This window comes from Anabrus simplex, chromosome 3 (genome assembly GCF_040414725.1).
Source record: "Anabrus simplex isolate iqAnaSimp1 chromosome 3, ASM4041472v1, whole genome shotgun sequence".
NCBI classification, from domain to species: domain Eukaryota; kingdom Metazoa; phylum Arthropoda; class Insecta; order Orthoptera; family Tettigoniidae; genus Anabrus; species Anabrus simplex.
Window position 1 is genome coordinate 279,089,910 of NC_090267.1, and position 23,203 is coordinate 279,113,112.

Sequence of the window (23,203 nt, forward strand, 5' to 3'; positions counted from 1 at the left end):
TAGTGAAGGAGTTACAGCAGCGGAAATTTGCCAGAGATTGACTGCACAGTTTGATGATCAAACATTATCAAGGACATGTGCGTTTGCCTGGCATATAAAGTTCAAGGAAGGACGAGAACGTGTGGAGAATCGGCAACACGATCACCGTCCTTGGACCACCAGCATTGCAGACAAAAACATTTGTGCGGTTGAAGACATTATTGATGACGATCGATGGGCAAGAGTATCAGAAACTGCAGAACGAGTCTGAATCAGTTATGGGAGCTGTCAAGCAATCATAACAAATGACCTACAGTTCTGTAAAGTGTGTTCCGGATGGGTCCCTCGCCTTTTGACCAAAAATCTGAAGTTGAGATGTATGGAGGTCTGTCAGAGGCTTACAGTAAGGTTCGCGGAAGAAGGTGATGCATTATTGAGTCGGATCGTCACCTGCGACGAGACATGGGTCCACCATTACACTGCCGAATCCAAACAAGCTAGTAAGAAGTGGCGGAGGAAAGGGGGGGCAGCACCAGTGAAAGCCAAGACTCAACTGTCAGCTGGCAAGGTTCATGCAACCATTTTTTTCGATCGGCAAAACATTTTGCTGATTTGATTTTTTGCATGAAAGACACATAATCAACGTTGCTTACTACTGCGAGCTGGTGAGCAAGGTGAGGGTTGCATATTGCCACAAAAGATGAAATCAACCAATTCGACAAGTCATCCTCCTCCACGATATGCATGGCCCCATACTGCAGCCAGGGATTTTATTTCTTATTTAAATTAATTTATTGAAAAACACAAGGCAATTACAATTTATTTTTGCACATAGTTTCCTGCTTTGGAAATGCATTTGTTCCAGCGTATAGCCAGCTTTCTGAAGCCCTCATCGTAAAAAGAACAGGGTCGTGTCACCAGCTAGTTGCGCACAAAGTCTTCCACACTCCCATCATCTTCAAATCACTGCCCTCCTATTGCTTCTTTAAGCAGTCCCAACAAATGGAAATCATAGAGCGTTAAGTCCAGGCTGTAAGGAGGATGATCAAGTGTAGTCCAGTGCATTTCCTGTAGCTTGGAGACAGAGCTGCAGTATGGGGCCACGCATTGTCGTGGAGGAGGAGGAGGACTTGTCGAATCGGTTGGTCTCGTCTTTTGCGGCGATGTGCAACCCACGCCTTGTTCAACAGCTCACAGTAGTAAGCAGCATTCATTGTGCATCACTCATGCAAAAAATCTATCAGCAAAATGCCTTGCCGATCGAAAAGAAAACGGTTGCAAGAACCTTTCCAGCTGACAATCGAGTCTTGGCTTTCACTGGTGCTGCCTCCCCTTTCCTCTGCACCCCTTACTGGTTTATTAATTATTATTTTTTTTTTTTTAATGACATTTGTTTGTGGTGTCGACCTCCGTGGATCTTTTGCCACTTCTTGCACCATATGACATGAACCTGCGTGTAGTTGGAACTGCAGAATTGTAGTGTTGAATGTGAGGAAAAGAACATTAAGGACGACACAAACACCCAGTCCCCAGGCCAGAGATATTAATCATTTACAATTAAAAACCCCCGACCCGGCCGGGAATCGAATCCGAGGCCACTGGGTGACAGGTGGACGCGTTGGCTCCTACAGAGCGGGTCCGGACCTCTGGCTTATTTAGATTCGGGAGTTTGGAGGTGGACCCATGTTTTGTTGCAGGTGATGATCCGACTCAAAAATGCATTATCTTCTTCCACAAACCTTGCTGTAAGCCTCTTGACAGATCTCCAAATGTCTCAACTTCAGATTTTTGGTCAAAAGGGGAGGGACCCATCTGGAACACATTTTACGGAACTGTAGGTTGTTTGTGATGATTGCTTGACAGCTCCCATAACCGATTCTGACTTGTTCTGCAATTTCTGATAATCTCGCCCGTAGATCGTCGTCGATAATGTCTTTAATGGCACAAATGTTTTCTTCTGTAATGCTGATCCGAGGACAGCGATCGTGTTGCTATTTTCCAAATGTTCTCATCCTTCCTTGAACTTTTTACGCAAGGCAAACACGTGTCCTTGACAATGTTTGATCAATGAACTGTGCCGTCAATCTCTGGAAAATTTCCGCTGCTGTAACTCCTTCACAAGCAAGAAATTTTATAATTATGCCTTGCACAGTGAAGGGGGTGTACCTGTTGCTCAGACATCGTGAGCGTTGATGAAATGGTGGGAAATATCTAAAAGCACACTCTCCCCACTTCTAACAGTCCCGCCTAAGCAGAGCAGAAGCGCGGGGCCAGTCCTACCAACTGTTGATGTTCAGGAACAAAAATCCTGTTTAATTTGATCGACCTTCGTAATAGGCAGCTTGATGTTTTGGGATGTACTGACCTATAACAGATGTACCTTTAAAGGTGGTAAAGAATGGTAAATAGTCAAGACCCAGTATATCATAAGAGAGAAATAAAGATGTTAAGGAGGAGGTGCAGGTTGGAAAGAAAGTTACAAATGGTAGCAGATACAAGGAAAGACTGAAGGAACTAGCAAGGAAATTAAATTTAGCAAAGAAGTCAGCTAAGGATAACATGATGACAAACATAACTGACAGTCATATGAATTTTAGGGAAAAATGGGAAGCTATGCACAGGTTACTTTAAGGGAGAAGCAGCTTCCAGGAAGGACAATCTAGAACATTAATGAACAAGAGGAGGGTATATGTGAGGACTTACAGAAGGCACAAGTATTTAGTCAGCACTTAAGTTAGTTGGAAATAAAGATAATCCAAGTAGAAGAGATGACTAATATTGGCAATATGCTGAAATTTATGATATTAAAGACATTTACAAAATGATATAAAGGTGCAGAATTGTTGTAGATTTATAGTAAGGAACATCTCTGGTGATCAGCTTCATGTACAAATCTGTAATTAAAAATCAATATATTCCTTCACACGTGTCATGTAAGTTCCATTCTGGTAATGTTCAGAGCCTTGCAGTTGGCATCATGGAATCTGTGTCACTCGTATCTCAATCGCTCACTCACTCATGGATATGTAATGTTCACCACATGTTTCATGCTACGATCTCTGAGATAACTTAGTAAATCAAAATAATACAATATTATTGTCTATTGGTATACACCATGTTATATCCACTGACATCAGGAGAGTATATCATCTTTCATATCATCATTATAGTAAGACTGAAGAGACTAGAGGAGGAGAGTATAGAGGAGAAAAGATAGAATAAATATTGAAAGCAGGAAGAGAGTTGTAGAGAGACAGGAAATGATGGAGGTATGCAACAAGCATACAGTAATTATGTTAGCAAATCACATGCATATGCATAGCGGTGGTCAGAGAACACCTCTTGTCTTTGCTTATACATACACTCATTGCAAAACAGTTTTGAAAATTGAGTAGATGCAACACTTCTTTACAGGATTTAGATTATTATTGTGACATAAGGAAATGAAAACTTCCGAATCTGCATGGATTCTTAGGAATTTCGCGTTGAATTCATAGAAGGAGATGACATGACCGAGGATAGTCTCCAAAAGTTAAATCAATCAACGTCATGTTGCTCATACCACTCACCTGGGTCTCTCATTCTCAAGATGTAAATTCCATATAAATGACACTGCTGTGCAAAACTTAAGGACAAGATAGATAAAGCAACATAACATATCAACTCCTTGGTAGAAATGAATGGAAGTGCAGCAAAATGTTGCCACAGGTCCCCCAGATGTGCATAGAAATCTGCACCAAATGGGTCTGGCCCCACAAAAGGAGGTGGTTGAAGGAACGGAACAAGACAGTGTCAGTAAATCCGCAAGCTGTTATGGTGAGCTGTGGTGGTGTTATTCATTACAACATGGCCGGAGATAACAAATGGACGACTTCACACGGGGAAGAATCATCGGGAAAGTGGAAGAACGAAGTGTATCAAGTGTGGCCCAGGAATTTGGTATCACTCACAGCATTGTTTCATGTGCATGGAGAGCATTCCGAACCACAGGCACTGCTGCCCGAAGGAGAGAAGTGGATCGACCATGGTCAACTACAGCAGCAGATGACCGTTACATTGTGCAACAGGCAAGAAGAGACGCACGTCAAACAGCGGGTGCAATTGCAACCACATTTAACAGGACTGTAAAGCACCCATTCTCACACTCTACAGTGGCATGCGACTGCATGGGGGTGGTCTGTTTGCCTGACGACCATTACTTTGTGTTCTGTTGACACCTGCAAATCAGCAGTACCATTTGCGATGGTGCCAAGAGCATCACATCTGAACCGACGAGGAGTTGGGTAGCGTGTTCTCCTCAGATGAGAGTAGATTCAGTCCGAGTAGTGATTCTGGCGAGAGGTGGGAACACGTAATGCACCCAAGAACATTGTCGAACATGATCAGTTTGGTGGTCCAAGTGTTATGGTGTGGGGAGGCATAATGTTGCATGTGTGTACTGACCTCCAAATCCTTGAACAAGGTAAACTCACCAGTCAATGTATTTTTTTTTTCTTTGCCAGTGGCTTTACGTCGCACCAACACAGATAGGTCTTATGGCGATGATGGGATAGGAAAGGCCTAAGAGTGGGAAGGAAGCGGCCGTGGCCTTAATTAAGGTACAGCCCCAGCATTTACCAGGTGTGAAAATGGGAAACCATGGAAAACCATTTTCAGGGCTGCCGACAGTGGGATTCGAACCCACTACCTCCCGGATGCAAGCTCACAGCCGCGCACTCCTAACCGCTTGGCCAACTCGCTGGTCAACATTATTGTGACAGGGTTCTCCTTCCCCATGTGCATCTTTTCAGGGGTGCATTCGGCCTTGACTTAATTTTTATGGATGACAATGCACGACCGCATTCAACAGCGCAGGTGGAGGAACTCTTCGAACAAGAAGATATTTTTCAAATTGACTGGCCTGCCCATTCCCCCGATTTAAATCCCATTGAGCACGTGTGGGACATGTTGGGCAGATGTATTGCAGCACGTCCACATGCATCAACGACCAGCAGTTGTCAACCATGCTGGTTGATGAATGGAACACACTACTACAAGAACTCCTTACCAATCTTGTGTCCAGCATGGTAACACATTGCAGAGCATGCATCGCTGTCCGTAGTGATCACACACCCTTTTAAGAACCATGTCCCTTCTTTTGTGATGTCCAGGGGACCATCATGAGTCGCAACGACTTACGTGTAATTTACTGTCTCCGTATAAAAGTATCATTTTGATTTGTCTCGTAGCATATTCCTTTCAGTTTCCTACCATACCACACCACACTGTAGCAGTTCTTCTTATGTATGGTTCAAGTGTCAATGAGCTATGTTACTTGGCAGTGACAACATGCGAAAGTTACTCACGTCCTTAACCCTCTACTGCCCAAATTATTTTGTTGTGTTTTAAAAAAATTTCTCTGCCATATACTAAGTAAATATGTTGTAAACTACACATAAATGCAGTTTTTATTGAATTTTCATTTTTTTATTTTCAAAAATTAGGTTTGAGACTTCCAGGTCACACTGGGCAGTAATGTTCTGATATGTGAAAACTGACTAATTTATAAAATAACAGTCTCATAAAATATTCAAGATGCTTACCTTTGGTTTCTATATTTTTTATGCATATAATTTGTTAGTAATAACACAAAACATACCGTATTTCACGGCATAATCGTCGCACTTTTTATACCAAAATTTTCGAAAAAAATTGTAGGGTGCGACCATTATACGATGAATATTTAATACCAGTATTTGTATTACTCAAAAAATGTATCTATAACTAAATTGTATTTGATACAAATTTAAGATGCACGTAATACTCGCGTTTATACATCAAAATAATTAAAATAGTCCAAAACAAAATTCATAATTTTTCGCAACAATTCGGCGAACGTTTTTCCAACCTGAAAATAAAAATGAACGTATTAAGTTAATTTGTCATTAATTTGAGTATTAAAGTTAAAATATTACACTTGCAAAAAATGATTGCTTTGTTGTGAAATGCGGACTTACCGGTACACAATTTATTCCAAATCTTCGGTGTCGCTATCGCAGGTTTCGCTATCTGATGCGCCATCCTCGCCTCTGTTAATACCAGTATCAGATTCTTCGTCTCCCTGCCACACTGCGTCATCTTCGGAACCGTCTAGTGCATTCGAAATCCCAGTCCTTTTGAAGCTCTTGGAGACTAGTTCAGGTGGTATAAGATCCCACGAGCATAACAAGTCCAAGGGTGGACGCCTGATATTTCCGACGGGCGTCAATTGCTGATCGCCGCTCATCATCCACTCGTCGTAAAATCAACGTAAGCGGTCTTTAAAGGGTTTATTAACACATACGTCTAGTGGCTGCAAAGCAGATGTTAGGCCACCAGGAATGACTATCTGCCGTGTCTTATATGTAGTGAGAATTTGCTTCACTTCGTTCACGAGGTGACCTCGGAAACTACCTAAAACAAGCAGAGCTGGTTGTTTTAGTAGTGTACCAGGTCTTCTATTCCACACAGTTTTAACCCAATCCAGCATGAGTTCTACGTCCATCCAACCCTTCGGTTGCACTCGTACATGAATTCCACGGGGAAACTGTATATTCTTAGGCATCGTTTTCCTCTTGAAAATGATGTAAGGCGGCAACTTTCTCCCGTCAGCTGTAATGGCTAGCATTGCCGTGCATCGCAACTTCTCACTACCGCTGGTTTTCATTAATACACTCCGTGATCCTTTTAGCGCAATAGTGCTGTTGCAAGGCATATCAGAAAAGATTGGAGTCTGATCGGCATTACCGATTTGAGAAAGCAAGTACGAAGTTTCCTTGCGCAAATGTATGACAAATCGGTGAAAATTTACAATCTTGTCCGTGTAATCAGCAGGCAACTTTTGGCTTAGTGTCGTTCTCCTTCGCACTGACAGATTGTGTCGTCGCATGAACCACTTAATCCACCCACGAGTCGCCTTAAACTGAGTTACCGGTATGTTGTGTTTGCGCGCTACCTCCTGTCCCTTAATTTGTAACATTTCATATGATACACTGCAGCCATTGTTACGTATTTCACTGACGTACCTAAACACTTCTTCGTCAATTATAGGAAACTTCCCTGTTTTAGGACCTCTAAACGCGCGTCTAGAAGGGTTTGTGCTTTTTAGCTTGTTTTTTACTTTCCGCCAGTCACGCACCAACTTTTCACTCACAGAAAATTTTCTTTCTGCAGCTCTGTTCCCGTGCTGTTCAGCGAAGGCAATTACGCTTAGCTTGAAGCCCGCAGAATAGTTTCTATATTTACCCATAATCGCTTATAAATGCTTCACACGTTATTGTTTTGCGATATAAATGACTTTCCATAATTGTTTACCATTAAAACAAATTATTTCTGCAAACACCCAAAACACAAATTAAAAACTTAAATTCTCACGCACACATGTCTACAGTAATCACGTAAATCTGAAACAAATAAATGCATCTGTGATCTGTCCATTCCAGAGCAGCCAATACTGTTAGAAAGCAAGGAAGCATGCAACAATTTATCAGTTTAGCTCGTTGGTTGCGATACACTACTGCGCTTGCGCAAAGCTCGCAAACCGGAGCTCTAGCTAGCGCGGTGTAGATCTACTGTATAGTTGACTGTATTCCGAGACGTCAGTAACAAACATTCATTTTTTTCAATTTCTTTTAAACATACGGTAATTAGGTTAATATTTCTTCCCAGTTATTGATGATTTTACATTACATTACTGACGAGTTTATAAAATAAAACTTTAATAGCATTGGATAATAATTATCTTGACTGCTTGGATAAAAGTTTTCATCCCATGCCCGGACACTTATGACGTATTAGTAAGATAAGAGTCTAGCGATGACAACTGAGACATCGTAAATAATTCGGCTGAATAATTCCGTGGAAATCTGCGTTATCGTCTTGGATTTCACTTCGTGCGCAATAACACAGGAGCCGGCCCCATGGTGTAGGGGTAGCGTGCTTGCCTCTTACACGGAGGCCTCGGGTTCAATTCACGGCCGGGTCAGGGAATTTTACCTGTATCTGAGGGCTGGTTCGAGGTCCATTCAACCTACCTAGCCGGTATTTCCTGGCGACGTTGCCGATAAGCGATAACTTACAGCCTTACGTATTTCAAATGGGAACTCATAATATGTAGGTGGTTAATAAATAGTACACTGTCTCGCGACCACGTTGTCAAACTGCCGATAGTCTACCGGTAAGCCATGCGTCGTACATATACCGGTATTATTTATTTATACCTTGTGCAACATGTCGCAAACGTGACTGTGTTGCCAAATTGCCCATAAACCATACATGTATTTAAATTGCGCATTCATGTGCAACTTACGTTGCAGTTCCATTTACCTTTTAACCAGATTAGTGAACAAAATTTGGACGTGCGACGATTATGTAATTAAAGGTTTAAAGTCCGATTTTTGTATTGAAAATAAAGGATGCGACGATTACGCGGTGGCGCCGATTATGCCGTGAAATACGGTAATTGTAAAACTAGCTATCCGCCATGTGCCTGGGAAATGCTCCCAACCATACATTTGGCGCTTCCTGGTGGCTTATGCATATAACTATTAAACTATAAACAGTTGAAAATCACACAGCCATACTGTAACTTGAAAGTTACACTGGGAAGTAGTGGCTCAATTGCATTCTAACAGTAGAAAATGTGTACAGAATGATGTGTGACTTCAAAGTCACATTGGGCAGTAGAGGATTAAGTTTTGAACAGCAGTGTATACAGATCAGGCAGATATGTCACATGAAAACAAACTGGTCTTGCATGTGATTTTGCATGTGACATATGCCCACCTTCATGACTTTAACTGGTCACCCATTTATCACAGTTCTCCCGCCAGGCGTAACTTTAGGTCGTTCCTCACAAGTACAGACAAATTTTGCAACCACTTCACTGAAATGCAGACAATGCTGACAGGAGCAAGTTCTTCGGTTTGATCTGCCATTGATTCTGGGGTACTCTTCTGCCATCTAAACCGTTGACCATGTTTTCCTTCATGTTTTCTTTTCTGGTGAATTTGTGTGTCATTTCCTCCTTGAAGGCTTCATCTGGCCTCCAAAGGAGGGGGACTCCTTCGCCCAAAGCCGATGACTCCCCCCCCCCGTGGGTGTCAAGTTTGGTAATGGCCGCTTTACCTTCAGTCAGACAGTTGCAAGTAGCACGGGCTGTCACATACGATAGCAGGATGATCTTGATATTGGAATATACTGTGACAACGAAGGCCGAGAGTGCAGGAGAGCAGACAAGGCTACAGTGCTGATGAAAAGTGACAAAGCCAGTGAGCAAAACAATACTGCAAGTGAAAGTTCATAGTAAGGAAGTTCCTTAGAAGCAGGTGGATGTTGATTATCAATGGATCAGTTGCCCAGAATGATCTGAAGTGGAAACTACAAGAATCTTCCATGGGCCTATACAAAGAATGGAGTCAGCAACAGTTAATCAGTCAAATTGGAACTGATGAGTATCATAATGGTTCCATATTGACCTTATAATAATAAAATTGTTATTCCTTTAAATGAAACAGCATATATTTTCCCCCTTTCAATAGTTAAGATATAATTATATATATTAGAACATGTTTCAATCTATTTAACTTTCATCAGCTAAAAATATAGTTTATTTAATCTTTATATATGTGTCCATAACAACACACCAACAAAGCTAAGCCGAGTAGCTCAGGCAGTAGAGCGCTGGCCTTCTGAACACAACTTGGGAGGTTTGATCCTGGCTCAGTCCAGTCGTATTTGAAGGCGCTCAAATACAGCAGCCGTATGTATGTAGATTTACTGGCAAGGAAAAGAACTCCTGTGGGACAAAATACTGACACCTCAACATCTCCAAAAACTATAAAAATAAAATTAGTAGGATGTGAAACAAATACAACGATTAAATCATTAATTCATTGAATAATTAATGAAATAATATTAATTTCACTTACACACTATCTCTTCCTTCTTATTTTTTCTTATTGAACCAGATTTATTGCCAGTATTCTGTTTTCAACTGTCATTGAAGTACATTTCTGTTATTTAACCACTATAACTATTATACTCAAGTTTTAATTAACATTTTACTTAACTAACTGGTCTTTCATCCACACAATATCCCAATTATTAATGCTGAGACTGGAAGTATGTTTGACATAACCAATTGTGATTCTATATAAATGATATATATAGGCCTACCTTGGTGGTTGGGCTGAGAACATCCAGCTGAAAGAAGCTCACACAAAAGTTCTGTTCAGCTAGACAAACAGGCTCCAACTCAGCCAGCACTCGTTCAAGAACCTCATCAAAACGCCGTCGCTCAGCTACATCTACTTCCACGCCCCACTGTTCTCGTTCAACACCCAAGAGACCTGAAGGTGGTGGAGATTTACTTGGGCCAAAGTTCTGTGCCTGTTGCTTAAGTTTACCAGTAATGTCCTGATTAGATCCACTTCCTTTCCCTGAGAAGAGAAAAAATATCAAGAACATTTCTTGATATATAAGTTAATAAAAAGAAAAGAAACAAACACCTGTCATCATCATCATCATCATCATCATCATCATCTCTCCATTCAAGAAGGTCGGGTGTGGGAATGAAATTGTTGAAATTAATCCTTTGTTTCCCTCTTTTGCTGACCTGCTATGCCTAACACAATCTTAAGATTTATCTGTTTATCTCTGTTAGGCTTTAGTAGGCCCCTTCTTCATCTACAAGGCAGCAGATTGAGTACTAGAATGCCTTATCTGCCAAATGCACCGTTCCGAAAATCTCCGTCTCCACTAAAGCTAATACCAATATAAATGGTCCGTTATTGGACATTATAAATTTTCCAGCTAGCTCATTCTTGGTTGCCAGCGTTTCGCCCTCGTGTGCTAGGGTGGACTCATCAGTTGGTACCTAGCACACCTACCAATACGCTGGCTAGTGCATACCGTGGAGGCCACTGCGTAGGCTAACTGGAGCCACCGGCAGTGCCAATGCTATATCATCTGATGGCCAAGCAGGCATCAAAAATTTTTAGTGATGAGACAAAGTCTCTTGGTGCATTGGCACTGCCGGTGGCTCCAGTTAGCCTACGCAGTGGCCTCCACGGTATGCACTAGCCAGCGTATTGGTAGGTGTGCTAGGTACCAACTGATGAGCCCACCCTAGCACACGAGGGCGAAACGCTGGCAACCAAGAATGAGCTAGCTGGAAAATTTATAATGACCAATAACGGACCATTTATATTGGTATTATAAATTTGCTCATTCAGGACAAATATTTCAGATTCCCTATGGGAATCAACATCTATATCATCCACTAAAGCTGCCGTTAAGGACTCCTCTGTAACCCTGACAAGTGGCCATTACAAGGATTTTTTAAAGAAGTGTTACTCCTCTATCACTAACTCTTTATACTGGGCTTATGACAGGTATAGCCAGTTTGGCCACAAATAAACAACCACAATAGGAAAGAAAAATCTTCAATAAAAGTTTACTAAGCAGTAAAGAGGTCTACAGTGTGCTTCATATCTGCTATGTTCGAGCAGAATCGTAATTATTTTTTATTCGGCGTTTTAAGGAACAACACAATATCGCGTAGCAGGCAGTGTGCGGAGAGGTAGAATCCACTAACACTGGTGATGCCGACAGTTGGCGAAAAAACGTGGCTTATAGCCTATAGGCCTAATCAATTCGTACGCACCGATATTGTCAATGCCAATTAAACTGCATTGTTTGTTTTATTTTTTAAATGCTGAGGCCAAACGGATTTATGGTTTTAAAGGAGAGAATTGCCAGCCGGGAAATGTACTGTGTTGCTATGCAGTGCACACGGAAGCAAGAGACTTCCTTCCCCCGTCATAGGAAAGTTCGAAAAGCCATGATGTTTTAAGGGCGTCTGGCACTTTCCTTGCCAGTACAAGGTATCTAAAAATGCAAACAGTACAGTAATCCAAGAGATAAAGCATTTGCACAGGGGAGCCAGCATAATTTTTCGTCTTTGAATCGTGTTTTTCTTCCTTTCATTGCGTGAGGTTATGTTTGCCATTGTTTTTGAATAATGTAAATGCACCTTGTTGGATACATTTCTGAAAAAGTGTTTTTCACGGCCTTTGAAAAGTTTAAACTGAGCATCAAGGTGATTGCATGCATTAATGGGTCTTAGAAGTGCCATGGCGGGAAATCGTACAAATATAGTCACTATACTGTTGTTATGTGGACAGAAGCGAGAGACTTTCTCCCCTCGTCTTAGGAAAGTTCAATAAGCCGCGATGTTTTAAGGGCATCAGGTACTTTCCGTGTAAGCACAAGGCATCTAAAATGCATACAGTACAGTAATCCAATGAAAAAAGCACTTGCACAGGGGAGCCAGGATAGATTTCTCCTCGTCTTTGAATCGTGTTTTCTTTCTTTTGATTTCATTGCGTGAGGTTATGTTTGCCAGTGAGTTATCCAAGTGCATTATTTGAATACAGTAAATGCACCTTGTTGGATACATTTTGGAAATAGTCTCTTCCATGGCATTTGAGAGCTTTAAACTGTGAAGTAAGGTTAATTGCATGCAGTAACGGGTCTTAGAATATATTGTGACGCCGCAAGGGTTGGCATTTCCGAAGTACGTGTTGGCGGTTAATTCAAAATCACGTAATTCGAAGTCCGTTTTTTGCGTCCCAACGACTTCGAATTAACGAGGTTTTACTGTAGTTCACAAAGTTAGGATATTTTTTTACAAGTTGTTTTACATCACACCGACACAGATAGGTCTTATGGCGATGATAGGACAGCAATGGGCTAGGAGTGGGAAGTGGCCGTGGCCTTAATTAAGATACAGCCTTAGCATTTGCCTGGTGTGAAAATGGGAAACCATGGAAAGCCATCTTCTGGGTTGCCGACAGTGGGGTTCTAACCTACTCCCGAACAGTGGATACTGACCACACTTAAAGCGACTGCAGCTATCAAGCTCGGTAAACTTAGGATTTTGTTAGCGATCATAAGGTAATATAAACATGATAGAAGGTAAATGAACAAACTGTTATGGAATAGGAAAGCCCACGTGTGGTGTGGTGTACTGTACTGTATACAGAGATGGTTCTGTAATATTAATGTTCACTTATATTTTAACAAGTGTGTGCGGGATTATTTATTGAAATGTTCCAACCTCGACGGTCTTAATAATGGCTAGTATTGTAACATACGGACTAGAAACGCTGGAAACTAATAAGAGACAAGATAGTAAGATCCAAGCAGTAGAAATGAAATTTTTAAGAACATTGGTTAAAAAGACAAGAAGATACAGAATTCAAAATATTAAAATCAGAGAAGAGCTAAATATAGAACCATTAGTACAGAACATACAGAAAGCAAGAATGAGATGGTTCAGACATGTAACGGGGTAGCAAGAAGGGAATTGGAAAGAGATGTTAAGGGAAAGAGACCAGTTGGAAGATCGAGAAGAAGGTGGATGGATCAGATTTGGAAGGACATTAGAGAAGCTGGATTGGATGTGGCGGAAGCAATGGAGCAGGAAAAGCGGAAGGACAGAAAGGAGTGGAGGACGCTTGCTAACCACACCCAGGCGACTGGAGTGGGACATTGATGATGGTGATTATTATTTCTTGGTGAACAGTGCAACGTAAATACGTGTGATGTGCAGTGAATTGACAATCATTTATATCGATATTCTTTAAGAAGTGCTAGCAATATACGAGGAAATGATGATGTGCCTTATGATGTGAGTTGTTATATGCGAGTGCTAAGAACTGGATTATTGAATTAATGCCTTTATTTTACTCTAGGCTTGGCTTGTAATGATATAATTATGTAAAGTGTCACATACTATATAGTGTCACATATATACTATGCAGGTAAGTCGTGTATTTGGTGTTGAATTGTGGTTAATATTAAACATGTGCATTTATATTAGTTGGTCTACGTCGAAGTAATTTGAAGAGTCCACTGCAAAAATGATGGATGTCGCTTTTTCATCGAAAATGAGCTGAGGGTGCCATTATATTCTTTATATGGCGTAGAATATGTGGTTAAAAGGCGAAATTAAAATCGTGGATAGTTCATGAGATATGAGGAAAAGAAAATTTGGTATATACTGCAAGAATGCTGGATGTCATTAGTATACAATGCAAGAATGATGGTAGTCTTTTTTTCCCATGATTCATTGTGTCTTTTCCGGTGTTGTTATTGATAATCAAGTCAGTTGGTTTGTGATGCATTCTTCTGCATAGTGGACATTTCCTCTGTATTGTTTATTATTTTGTTGAGTGCAAAATATAATATTACTATGATGATAATCCTGAAACTGATTCTCATGTAGTGTATGAGACAGAGTGAAAACAACATAAAGAAGAGTTTAAAGCATGGCAGAATGACTGATGTTATGAAGAAGATGAAGTTATGTTCACATGAATCTGGGCCTGACAGAATGTAAAAGACTTGAGTGCATTTAAACCGTGTCTGAAGTGGAAAGAAAATGTATAATTAAAAAGTTTGATGAAATGGCGTCCTATGATGAACAAAATGCCTATCTTTTTGGACTAATAACATTTCAGCCAGTTAAGAATTGCAGGTCCAAGAAAGACGAAAATGATGCGAAATTTCATGATTTGTCGTATTAATAAAAGGTAAGAGCAGCTCCTGTAAATAGTGATACATCTGCTGTTGTTGATGTTCCCGTCTGTGCAAAGGCATTTATTGCAATACATGGTATAACTGGTAGGAGATTGCAAACATTGCAGCAGTAATTCAAATGTCACAGTCAGGCACCAAAGGATAAGCATGGGTAAATATATACACGAACACAATAAGAAATCTGCACATGTTGTACAAGTTGTAGAAGATCATATAGCATCTTTCAAGGGAAGGCCTAGTCACTATAGCAAGGATAAAACTAACAAAATTTATCTTCCAGAAGATTTGAACATACATAAGATGTATGAAATGTACAAAGACAAAAATTGACCTGAAGTATCTTACGAATCTCATAGGAAGATATTTAACGAGAAATTTAATATATCATTTGGGAACTCTCGTAGTGATACCTGTAGCACTTGCAAAAAATATCTGGCCGATAAAAAGGCAATAGAAGAATAGTTATTGGCGAGTTCTTTGAAACCTGATGAAAAGGCTGATTTGCAGTCACAACTACGAAAGCTTGAAATAGATCAGAATGTTCACAAACTAACAGCTGACACATTATATGCAAGGAAAAGAGATGTGAGAAAATCAAGCATGAAAAATGAATATTATGAGTCAATCACAATGGATTTTCAGAAAAACCTACACATGCCCAATATGTCAACTAATGACGTTTATTACAAGAGACAGCTGTCATTGTATTCCTTCAACATCCATGTTTTATCAACATCTGAATCGTTTTTCTACTGATACCCTGAGACTGTAGGAGGGAAGGGTTCTGATGAGGTTGTGTCAATGCTCCAGAACTTCATTTTTACAAAACTTTATACTAAGGTTAAAAACCTGGACATTTTTTGTGGCTCATGCGGGGGGCAGAATATGAACTACAGTATACAGTGTTCAGGTTTTTACATTATGTACTATCAGTTGCAAAAAGACTGGAAACATCAAAGCCACATTCCCAATACAGGGACATTCTTACCTCAAATGTGATCGTAACATGGCCCTAATAAACACAAAATCATACGCAGAATTACCAGAAGACTGGATTCACGTGTTTCAATCTGCCCGAGTGAAACCATCGCCTTTCAAGTTATCGATGTAGACCAGGTACTCCTGTGAAACTGGACTTATTTTTGCAGCTTATGTTAAAATAGAAATGTCCCATTCCCTCACGACCTATCAGGCAGATACTGTTTGAAGCTGGCCTAGTACAGCACAGATCTACCTTCAACGGTGCCTGGGAATCAAGTGTCGTACGGTCTGTCAATCCCACAAGGAACCAAGAATTTGCAGCAGGTGAATTTCTCCTTCCAGGTCTCCTTTATAAAGAACAGCGACCAATTTATCGGGAGAAATACAGAGACCTGTAACATTTAGCTCAATTCTGTGGTCCAAAATGCAGAGATTTCTTCATCTCACTTCCACATAACTGAGTTCAAAAAGACTTTATACCATGCGATTTTTTCATCATCATTGTCCAAGAACAGAACGTAGTCTTATAAAAGTTAATTAATTTATTGTAAACTTGACAACGAATTTAACACCATTAAATTACTTGGGAAAATGTGATAAGAGTGACGAATGGACATATTTACTTCTTTAGTGAGATGTGACAATCAGCGTTTTTGTGCTTTTCATTCTGCACTTATTCTAAAAGTATCACTCTAGGTAAGGTTCATTTTTAATGGATTCGTTGTGTACCCTGCTTATGTACTCAGTATTAGTTTATGAAGGAGATGGGTTAAGTAGTTAACCATTAAAATACCTATGCTTGGAATTATGAGTCTTTGTTTTTATATTTACATTTTCTGGGAAAGTGCATCCAAATGAGATCCATCATTTTTGCAGTGGGCTCTTCATATGTGAGTGAATCACTGGACGGCGATGTAAATACAAGTGATAATGATTGTCAGGTTCATACTGAATTATTTTATGAAATGCATTTGAGGCGTGTGGTGTGTTTAAATGTGACTAATATATATTAAGTATGAGATATGCTGTGCAAGCGAAGTCATTCGAATTCGTATAAGATTTGACGAGATTTGATAATGTAGGCTGTCATAAAATGCAGATATTTCGTTCATATTGTGCGTGCTCGAGGTGATAAGCGTGTTCACTACATAGTCTTATGCATGTTTATAAGAACATTGATTTCTTAAAGGTTGTGATTACTACTCACGAACTATCGTTAGTTATATTGTAGAGTTATTTACTAGCAAGGTTTTGATTTTCATATGAATGATCCGCTTCGTTTTATTTTGCATATATTGATTGATATTGAGATGGAATATGTGCAGCGTCGTCATTAATGATTAATTATCGCACACATAGCTACGAGGATACCCAACATGGTATTTAAATATAATTTAATAGTTTCAGTTTATGGATTGAAAATAGTTTGATCTGTAGATTAGATATTATGTAATTTATTGATTTTATTTCTTAAATATGACCTTGTTATATTATTATTGTATCATACCATCCCATCCTTCATGTCATATTTTATCGATAGGGTAGATCCTCAAAGGAATGTGAGGAGATTATTATGTGTCTGATCTTGGATCCATACGAGCACCTTCAGGACAGTTTATTTTAGAATAGGTTGATTCAGATTTTATTTAATTTTGAGTTTCAATCGCGAAAGAACATTATTGATAGAATCTTGTACTGAAGGCAAATGTCAACTACCAGAAATTTTATACATATAAATTAATAATCTCTATATATGTAATGGAATAATATTGAATTTGAGTAATTATTATTAAGAACCAGGTTTTCATATTTAGATTTATTAATATCTGAAAAAATAATATATTGCATCAATGGTAACTGAAAAGAATAGTATTAATGGTTATTGTGAACTAGTGTTTGTACATGCCTTTGCTGGCAGGACCTAGTGTTTACAGTGCACTATGTCTTCTGGTATGGGCTGGAGCAATTTTGTTACTTTCACTGATCTGTCTCTGTCTTATCCTTGGCTTTGACAATATGAAAGTGACTGAGGTATAAGCGATGCTAGTAATGCCATTCCTTGCGCAGCCAGTCCCTGCTATGAATGGTGTGAAAACGTTGCTCGTAGGGTTGGTTGGTGCATGCATTTCAGTGGGCTTGGCAGTCTGATATGTAATAGCAACTTCTGGCTCGGTAAGGAAAGCAACGGGAAACTACCTCACTCCTCATTTCCCTAGTACGCCTCTTCAGTGATGCCTAGGCATCTATGACAGCTGATGGCAGAGCTGTTGAGGATCCAACCAGCCTTAGGGCTAAAGACTGCACATACATACAGTGTTCGTATAAATGAATATGATAACTGAAATTCAGTAGATGGCATGTAACAGTGTTCTCTGTATTACATTGAGATAGGTTTGAATTGACAATCAATTGCAATCTCAACGTTTTAATTCTTATATATTTAGATTTCATGTCAATCCTTGGTTTCGTCTAAACTTATTTAGGTACTTTTATTTGAATAAATGTATTCCTATCCAGAATCTCTCAGTTATTCTTCATGTAATGTAGACATTCTCAACCATCTCTGATAATTCATTTTGATATTGTGTTAGTTATACCAATATTATAGGCCTAAACAATCTTGAAACAAATACCAAATTATATGCAATTATGTGGGATATTAATGGAACAACAGTGAACTTTAAATTAGATACTATACGAAACCAATTTGACTGGTCTGATGAGCCAAATTCTCAATTTGACTTTTCAATCGCCCAATATGATTCTCAAAATAATCCGTTACCATTATTTTTCATCGTCAATCAATTCGGGAATGTAAATAAACCTGTTTAATCACTATTCGGGCACCATAGCTAGCTGAGGCATTTAACTTTACCTGTCATCTTGTAGTAAGAAGAACCGGTTAAGGCCCTGAGTGTAGAGTGCTCATGACTCCGATCTGGTAAAGGGTGCAAGCCGGACGTGATAAAGATGACAGTGGTATACTCAATATTGTTTTACCGGCAACAGGTGGTGGTGATGGGCCTTCATATTACCGTAAATTCCATCAAATTTGTAAATCTTATTCTTCTTCCTGATAAACTACAATTTACTGGGCAAGTACATTTGAAAACAGATATTCCTGACAATTTTACAGAACTAGAGTTCTTTGAATTACTGTAATTTGTTTGAACGACTATTATAGTCATTAAGAAAATTAATTTTCTATTTGCTGGTATATTTGTATTTCTTGTTTATGTGCATGAGATTTTAGAACACTGTGGAGAAAGCAAGGCAGTCTGACTAAGACAGTGAAAGAGTTAGGTCCTGCTCAAATAATACAGAGTGATACTTACCTTTCTTCTCCCTTGAACCTGAGATCTGCTGTTTTGCCTCTTCAAAGAACTGCTTTATGTCACGTTCATAAAGTTTGCTAAGTGAGTTGGTGTATACTTTAGCTAATGCTACATATGCCTTACGATCCATGGCTTTACACCAATGCATCAGTTCTGTATAGACACTCAATTCACGATGAATTGAATGGTGTCTTGGCAGGATCAGGTCAGTGGCATGGAAACTCAGTGTCTCTCCAGCATCATTACCCTTGAAAATAAGAATTACAGAAAGCATTAGAATTACTTTAGTTAACAGGCCAGATATCAAGAGAAAGTAGCACACAAATGCAAGATTTGGATTAATGATTTAGATGAGGGAATGATTTCTCCTGCTAATTCAAAAATATCCCTGACTTGTAAAGTAAGAAATTTTTTTCCACAAGGGAACGAGTTCCTCACTTATGCATAAAAAACACAGTAAATAAACCAGTAAACACCATTCTGTAAAATATTATTTTCATAAGTGATTGAACGAAATAGTTAATTCCATTCAACTACAAAATCATTTTGGTGAGTAGAATATAATGTGCTTCCACTATATTGTGCCACCTCTAAAACTAACTGAAAATGAAACCTACAACCTGTTTTCCAGTCATTGACCGGGTCAGAGATGTAATGAATGAAGCAGATATAGGCTATTATACAATGGGGTCGCCATTCCCAAAGTGATTTATTAATGAATGATAGATGCTATGAAATGAGAATGGAGAGTGTTGCTGGAATGAAAGATGACAGGGAAAACCGGAGTACCCGGAGAAAAACCTGTCCCGCCTCCGCTTTGTCCAGCACAAATCTCACATGGAGGGACCGGGATTTGAACCACGGTATACAGCGGTGAGAGGCCGACGTGCTGCCGTCTGAGCCATGGAGGCTTCTAAAACTAACTACAGAGTGATAATCAGAAAAAGCAATTGATTACATAACATCCATGCGATTGTATACTATACATAAGTTAGGTCGTCAAACATTTACTTATCATTCAAGAAAATAGCCTAATAACAACATTAAACTCGAAAGCAAAATGAGCTAACAGAAAAAGAAAAGTTCCCAGGTACAAAAATGTCTTAAATTGCAAAACAGCAACAATACAGGTATAATAAACAGAAACTAGTTGGAACAAAGAAATGGACAAAATAATGTTTAATCATTCAAACTATTCTGCTGCCATCCATCCATAACCACATGTGCAACTCAATCTAATCAGTACAGAGCAGATTTTTATGTGCTAAAAATGTGAAAAATATTTATATTTTATGTTCTGAAAAACTTTAAAATATGTGATAAATTAAAATTATTTTCCTTTAAACATCACATAACTACTCGCGCTCAAGAAGTAAATAAGTATAACGTTTTGTATTAGAATGTGGTGCTACCAAACATGCTCCTTAAGGCAAATTGGTGTCTGTGTATGGAAACATGCAGTATGGTATATTAATTTTTGATATGCCAGAGTAGATATTATGAATGGTTATTTTTTTAAAGGTAATGTTTTGTTTGAATATGGCAAAAGCAACGTATCATCTTTGAAAAAATGGTACCAGTTTGTACTCACTCATCACACGCTGGAATATTAGTTGCTAGAAGTAGTCTCAGAACTGCAGTGAACAACAAAGGTCATCTCCAAATTGTCTATCACAAATGCATGCTGATTATCTCTAAAGAACACCTTATACTGCGAAAATGATCGCTCCACATCACAGGAAGTAAGACATGCATAGATAAAGAGAGGAATGTCACCAACACTAACACCATCAATTTCACCAACATGAGCACCCTCTAACACATTAGAAATTTGGCACATTGTTGGAAATCCTCTGTTTTTCTTGAACAAATTTTGATATTTGACCTTTAACAGTCCCTGTTAGTCGAAAGTGAATATAATTTATTTTCAACAGCGTGCACTTCCTTCACTGTTTTGAACAACAGGTTGGTGGATTTTTCAAGTATGTCTATAATTTTACACAAGAAGCTTAGACTGGCAGATATAAATGCCACATCAGTTTTCAAAGAGCTTTCTTTCAGTATCTCTTGAAGAATCTCAATTGACAATGTGTCGTTTTCATCTAGTGCATTCACAACGGATGCAAAACTTTCAAACATTTTCTGCATAATATACCACAGCGCTAAGCCAGGTACCCCACCGCGTAACAATAGGCAGAGAAGGAAGCTAAGATCTGGGTGTTTCTCTTTAAACAGATCGATTCTTGAGGGTGCTCCAACGAAGACTTTTTTGCCATTAGACACTAATTCATCCATTTGAGGATACTGAGCCCACACAGTTTCACATAACCTGTGTAGAGCATGAACAACGCAAGTTACGTGTATCATTTTCGGAAAGCTCACAGAAAGGCCTTCGGCTGCCTTTTTCATGTAAGCTGCACTATCAGTAAGGAAAAGCAATACATGGTCGTATTTAATACTTTTTGGCCAAAGTAAGTGCATGGCTTCCTTGAATAACCTAACTACAGTGACATGGTTTGCAGCAAGTTAGCAAATAAGAATGTTCACAAGCAGTTTTGTCATTCTTCAACACACCAAATACAACATTTCCTACTTTTCTGTCACTTAAATCAGTGGTTTCGTCAATACTCACCCACAGTTTTTCGCTATCACATACTGCCCGAATTCTCTATAAAGTTTGAGAGATAATTTTTCCTTAATGTGGATTCATCTGGAGGCTCAAAATGACATAATATACTTTGTTAGGAAATTTCTCAGTCCCGGATTATTTATTCTGCCAAGAAGAATGTCGGCGCAAACAAATGCTCTGCACACATCTAATACTGGGAATATTTAGATGGGCTTGCATTTGAAGTAGCTGGTTCAGCTATTAGTAATTGTCGCAAACGCACACGCGAAGCAGCCACAGTATGCTTATTTCCAAACAAATGCTGGGTTACTTGAGAACGTTGATCTGCACTTACTGTTTTACCACATGGTTGGCAAAATAATACTTTTCCATCGGTAGTGAAAATGCTTTTAAATTCCACTACATATTGTTGAAGACGCGACCTTGTACTCAACTTCTAATTTGGCATTACTTTGCAGGTTACAACACATGCATTTACGGTGAATCACTGTTTCAATAAAAAGAACAGCAGCGGACACTGAAAGAAAAATTTCTTAGAAATCCATACAAAATCACACGACCACGGGAATGATATATTGACCCGAACAGCTAACCTTACTCTTAGGAGTGATGAAATCCCACTACCTAATGGTGGGGCAATATTCTTCCGAGTCTCCCATGTCGTCAAGAGTTATGAATTTCATGTTGTTGGTCCGTAATAGTATTACGCCACCTTATCTCTCCATGGCTGCCTTTCGCTGATATGCTATAAACAAAACCCGAGTGAGCTGACTCAAAGTAAGCTGGAATGACATCATGCAAAGGAAACATCTTGTGCAGCAAATCAAATCGCTGCCTAAATGTAATGATGTAGCCAGTGACCAGCAAGTTTTAGAACTCCTGGAGGGTAGTCTATAAATAGCCAAAACATTCAGATACATGATGTTAAATACACTGTTAAAAACAATACCATAATCGTAAAATGAACATATGAGCATTATTTTATAACACAAAAGCTTTTTAAATTTTATTGATTAACAAATATTGCCGAATTATGTGCTTATTATAGATTTTCTTAAAATATCTATTTACATTTAAAAAATGTGAAAATATGTGTTTATATGAGAAATAAGATTCAGTTTTTACACTTGGGGATGCACAATAGGAATAATGAACTTTGTAACTTGCATTAAAACTTACGCAAAAAAATATGTAATTACTGTACATAAAAATCCGCTCCCTAGTAATTACCAAACCTACAAGAGATAAATTTCATATTTAAGCACATATTGTCATCTTAACAGCGTTAAGATATTTTCAGGTAAAAATTCTACCTTAACAATACACTTGGCTATATTTTTTCAAAATAACATTATTTTAGTAAAATAGTGCATATTTCATTCCAATGGGACATCTTCATCCATAACTGTATCCTTGTTTTATATTTTGTACACCCTGTCTTATGATTATGGCTCAAGATGTCCTAATGGGATGAAACATGTTCCCTTTTACTAAAATAATGTTATTCTCAAGAGAATAAAAGCAACTGTATTGTAAATGGGGGAAAATTCCATAATGCAAACACCAAACTGTTCATCGAATCCCCTGGTGAATACGATTACTAGACCTATCCCCCACTGAGTGTAAGTGGGTACTGGGCATTGCCTGGCCTGGTCTT

At 39.0% G+C, this 23,203-nt stretch overlaps 1 protein-coding gene across 2 annotated transcripts in view; it reads right to left on the reverse strand.

Moving 5' to 3' along the window:
* Positions 1–23,203, reverse strand: part of Sec3 (exocyst complex component Sec3) — a 193,638-nt gene that overhangs the window by 70,606 nt on the left and 99,829 nt on the right. For both annotated transcript variants that reach the window (XM_067144363.2, XM_067144364.2), the window contains 2 exons: positions 18,918–19,164; positions 10,174–10,436 (listed from right to left, as the gene is read on the reverse strand). In XM_067144363.2, coding sequence (XP_067000464.2) covers positions 10,174–10,436; positions 18,918–19,164 — 510 coding nt within the window. The remainder of the gene's footprint in view (positions 1–10,173; positions 10,437–18,917; positions 19,165–23,203) is intronic.